The 4,964-nt window shown below is 37.9% G+C and overlaps 2 protein-coding genes across 18 annotated transcripts in view; one reads left to right on the top strand and one right to left on the bottom strand.

Moving 5' to 3' along the window:
* The window catches only part of acbd5a (acyl-CoA binding domain containing 5a), a 16,331-nt gene that overhangs the window by 8,197 nt on the left and 3,170 nt on the right, over positions 1–4,964 (bottom strand). For 2 of the 5 annotated variants that reach the window (XM_017301882.1, XM_017301883.1), the window contains exons 1-2: positions 2,781–2,873; positions 2,438–2,568 (exon numbers count right to left, since the gene is read on the bottom strand). In XM_017301882.1, the coding sequence (XP_017157371.1) occupies positions 2,438–2,534 (97 nt within the window). In that variant the 5' untranslated portion in view covers positions 2,535–2,568; positions 2,781–2,873. Of the gene's footprint in view, positions 1–2,437; positions 2,572–2,780; positions 2,874–4,964 lie in introns of those variants that run through there. The other 3 variants (XM_008396513.2, XM_008396512.2, XM_008396514.2) reach the window with 3 other exon arrangements.
* The window catches only part of abi1a (abl-interactor 1a), a 50,723-nt gene continuing 50,144 nt past the window's right edge, over positions 4,386–4,964 (top strand). For 12 of the 13 annotated variants that reach the window (XM_017301881.1, XM_017301876.1, XM_017301874.1 and 9 more), the window contains exon 1: positions 4,410–4,620. In XM_017301881.1, coding sequence (XP_017157370.1) covers positions 4,504–4,620 — 117 coding nt within the window. In that variant the 5' untranslated portion in view covers positions 4,410–4,503. Of the gene's footprint in view, positions 4,621–4,964 lie in introns of all 13 variants that reach the window. The other variant, XM_017301879.1, reaches the window with a different exon arrangement.

Raw genomic sequence — 4,964 nt, 5'->3', positions numbered from 1 at the left:
ACAGGAATCCAGTGTGATTTTTGGTGGGCGTGGCCTAATGTCTCAACAGCGCCCCCTTGAAGATTTTAAATAATCAGCCCCAAGCCATTSTTTAACCTAGAATTATGAAACTTGGTACACTTGTGTATCGTGTCARGACCTACARAAAAGYCTCYTGGAGCCATGGTCCAAACCCAACAGAAAGTCGGCCATTTTGGATTAAATTCGCCATTTRCTGTTTTTCACAGACGTATTTGATCAAACTCCTCCTACAGCGTTTGAGATACAGACTTCAAACTCAGTCAGCAGAGTTGAGACATTAAAGGTCTAAAGTTATCACAGGAATTTTTGTATGTGAAAGCATGTGGGCGTGGCTAAGTGCCAAACTTTGACTATTCGCCAAAAAATATCAAAGTGAAATAACTTCAACATATAAGGTGACAGCTGCTTCAGACATCCTATGTCTCACTAGTGACCAACCCTCATTACATTCTCATGGTCAGATGATGATGTAACCTTAGCTCCGCCCACTTTTGACAAGAAGTCACCTGTTTTTTCTACTGTATGTYTTATTTTTACTGAGTAATACATATGGAATTAATCTTCTAACACCTGACATTATATTACCTGATGAGGAACTGTGATGATAAACTCTGACTCATGGCGGCGTGGCCAACTGGCTGTCCTTCGCCATATGCATAAAATTGTCTCTGAATCAAACACTCATCTTCCGATTGGCACCAAACTGGATACGTTTGACCTGTGCTAAATGCTAAAGAGCCCAACGGCTTTGAATTGTGATTTTACTCTACAGCGCCCCCTAGACTATCCCATCATCAATATCTCCTCTCTACATCGACCGATCTGCTCCAAATTTGTGGTGTGTCCTCAGSGAACCATGCCGAAGTGAACGGTTCGAACTGCCTGGCGGAGGCGCGCCTCAACTGTGCGAAAGGGTACGCGGTGGCAGGCGGGCGGCGGTGCTGGGTCCCCCGCGGTGGCTATAGGCCGGAGCGGCGCTTGGCTGCTCGGGCCGCTTGAGGCTCCGCGGAGCTTTAATTTTAATTACAACTGAAAAGATTTATTTTCAAAGACATTTGTTGTCTTTATCACTTTAATAAATTACCAAATAGACAATATTTTAATAAAATAGTCTCATTTTTAAAGAAATGAAATCTATAAATCATTGTGGTGCTAAATATAAACAGGGTCTTGCACAGTTGCTGTATTATTTTCCCAAAACTACAAGGTTTATTATTTATTTTTGCAACAAAGTGTAATAAAAGATAGCAGAAATAAATACAAATTAGATTTTATTTGTAAAAATCTTAAATTAATTGTAAATTCAATCTTTTCTTGAATTGTGGAGCGAGGGGTCAATCAAAATCATCAAGAGGGCTGCAAACGGCCCACGGGCCACACTTTGGACATCCCTGCTGTAGATAGCAGGTGTTGCACTTTGCCCCGTTGATTCTGTGTTTTACAGATTTAGTAAGAAATGCTGGCTGATTTAATCCTTGTGAAAAGTCCATCTAATGCAGGTTTGTGATTTTATTTGAACTAAGTTTTTGCAGATGAGTTTGAACCTCTGGTCAATATTGGCAACAACAAACTGCCAGATTCTGCAGTGAACTGTGCAGAAAGTTTAATGTACAGTGCAAAATGCAAAAACTTAATTTTATTTTCTTCCTTTATGCAAAGTCTGCTGGGATTCTGAGTGTCCAACCACATAAAAAAGACCAAAACTAACTGATATAAACAATGGCATTGTGATCCTAAAATTTAAAATTATACTCACTAAAATAGAAACAAAACTGTATTTATACAAACATTTCTGAATTCACAATGTTTTTAAAGAATCTTTCCTCAGATTAAAACATTTCAAGTTTTTCATTTGATGCTCTTAATTAATAGAAGTTTTAAAAAAAATCAAGACTTGTGGTTTGCAAATAGAAATCTGCAAAGTGTGGTATGCATGTTTATTCAAATCCCTTAAATAAAATCTAGTAGAAATAAGACAAAACTAACTAATGCAAAGCTTTTCAGCAAGAAATGTGAGCTTGTTTCACATCATTAATTCCTAAATGTGAATAAAAGAAGATCTTGTTCTGATACCAGAGTTTGACTATATGTAAACTGAACTCACATTTTTGTAAAGCGCGTTTAGGTTTTGTAAATTTCTACTATATAAACAAACTGAATTGGATACGTTTTTGTTTGATAAATAAGTAAACAGCAATAATAAGCTACCGTGCGTTGGTATGTAGTGTAAAATACATTCACGTTAGTCAATGTGTTCGTTCTGGAGCACATTTTCTGTGAAATTTGAGAAATAGCCCTTTATTCCACCACTAACTCGAAAGTCAGCTGAAGAGTCGCTCAACCTGACCAGTTCTGACTTAAAGTCCTTCTGAACTGGTCAAGCTGGCAGCGGAAGTCGCTGGTGGTCTTTACTCACCGTTCGGGGGTAAACTCTTGATGACTTTCACCGCGGCTTCGAACCTTTTCTGGGTCAGACGTTTCTGCTCCTCCGCGCTGATACTCTCCACCTCCATGTTGGTGTCGGTCGGTGACAGCTAGCAGGGAATCCTGCTTTACAAACAGCAACAAACACAAAACAAACACAGATCTGGGAGTTAGCAGCCTCTGTCTTGACCGACAGTAAGAGGATTCGACCAGCTGAGTATGTAGGACACAGCAACTCTTCTGCGGCGCAGCGTCAGTTGCGCCACTTCTTGACGCTAAATTCCAAAATGACGTGAAAACGGTCAAAGTAAAAACTTTAAAAAGACATCACGCACCTTTCAGCTTAATATTTATCCAGCCGTCAAAACGCAACTTGTCCTTAGCCCTGAGATAGACGCCATGAACAGCAGATAAAGCTAAGCCGGAGTGCATCATGGGAGCTGCAGTTTTCTTCCAACGGTAAGTCCTACAAACACCATAACTCTCAGGTTTCGCCCGAAAACGGGCTCCTAAAAAGGTAGTTTAAAGGTTTCAGTGAGCGGATTTTACGGATATAAAAGTTAATTTTATTCTATGTACAAAAAAAATGGTTCCCAATTTTTTAAAAGTCTTTTTTTCCCCGTGTAAATTTCACTTTTGCTAACGCATACTAGCTTGGAACTACACATCCCAGCATGCTCTGTACGGCATCCTATTTTTTCCCCAGATCGAACCGTGATAGGTGACCTCGAAAGAAAAGTTAGAATTCTCACTCTGTCTGTTTTAGAGAAATTCTAAAAGGTAGTGAAATTTAATAATTTGAGCAAAATACTGAGACTGATGTAAAAAAGTAATCATATTTTATATGTACATGTTTTATAGACATATAGAAGAGCATGTTTAAACAATGCATATCTTTGAAATATATTGACTTGTCTTTAAATGTCTTTATATTTTATTTTATTAATGTTTTGTTTTATTCTTTACAACACAGAACTGTGGTTGTACAAAATAAAATAAATAATAGTAACTCTTATTTTATTATATACTTATTATTAACATATTTATTACTATTATTACTATATTATTTTTGCAATAATATAGCAATAATAATAATAATAACAATAACAATAGGAATATCAGACTCAAGGAATTTGCAACAGAGTCTGATTACTTTTTTAAACAATGTATATAATGTGCATGTGTATTGAAGATTAAGAAAAACATTATGAATACTTTAATCGTGATTGTATTTTAAGCTTGATTTGTATTTGATTTGGAAAGTTTGTGTGATTCTATTTGTTTAATAAATTAGTAATTGTTTTGCCTCTATACTGATATATAGGGTAGAGTGTCACAAAATCATTGGGAAGGAGAAAACTTGTTGATGATGTCATTTTTATGTATATTTCTGAATAGGCACCTAAATTACACAGCCGTACTGTACTGTGACTGCAGGGGGCGCTCTTTCTTTGTCTCAGTTTCTTTCACTACATACTAAATGCAGAATAAAAACATATAAACCAAACACACAGTTCTGAAGTTTGGATGAGAAGACTTTTTAAAAATGCATATTGCAATTGGAGACCATGAAAACACTTCACCCTATACAGGTAGTGATGTCACAGAATAAAACGTGAACCCCGATTGCGTAAAGTGAACCAGACTGTAATAGTGCGCTTTTATTATTTAGAATATAAAAATGTGACCAAATTTGAATTATTTGTACTTGATCACAATGAAGAGTTTCAGTTTTCAAAATCTGAAAAACAAAACAAATTTTGAATAAGCAGTTTCTGACAAGAAACTCATGCCAAAGCGATAATGGAACCTGAATGGAACGGTTGGTGGCATTAATCCACATCTGAGTGACACCTCTTTCTCAACACAGAAGATCTTCGAACTGAGTTTACGCCAAATCGGGGCCAGGAATCCCACAATACCAGGCGGAGGAGGAGGAGGAGGAGGAGGAGGGCTTCTTTTTCTTTTTTTCCCGAGTCAGAGCTGTGGACTGGTGGCTGTTTCAATCAGAGGGAAGGCAGAGAGAGGGAAGGGAGGCTCTGCAGGGAGAGATGTAAGATGGCAGAGCTACAAATGTTGTTGGACGAAGAGATTCCGGCCGGGAAGAGAGCGCTGGTGGAGAGTTACCAAAACCTGACGAGAGTAGCCGACTACTGCGAGAACAATTATGTCCAGGTGAGAAAGTTTATTTTTATTTTCATTTATGTTAGCAGGCCGACACTTTTATCCCGTTCTCTCCGCGGTTGGAGAGGTTGTTGGGACAGGAAATGCGGATACAGAAACTACTCCCGGGAGCAAATTCAGCTCGAAAAGCTTCAAGTTTTAATAAAAATTCTAAAGATGGTGCATTTATGGCCGTCGGACGTTTTAGTTTTTGTGATTTTGATCAAATGTTCTCCGTTTGAACACGGGGTGTGTCTACTTTTTTTTTTTTAAGTCATTGAACTGGGTTGGTTTAAAACTGCTCCCACTCTCACCACTGATGATAACGAGGCCCATTTGATTTTACATCAAACGCT

Source organism: Poecilia reticulata, linkage group LG20 (assembly GCF_000633615.1).
Source record: "Poecilia reticulata strain Guanapo linkage group LG20, Guppy_female_1.0+MT, whole genome shotgun sequence".
NCBI classification, from domain to species: Eukaryota; Metazoa; Chordata; class Actinopteri; order Cyprinodontiformes; family Poeciliidae; genus Poecilia; species Poecilia reticulata.
Note: the sequence above shows the minus strand (reverse complement) of the source record. Positions and strands in the feature narration are given on the sequence as shown.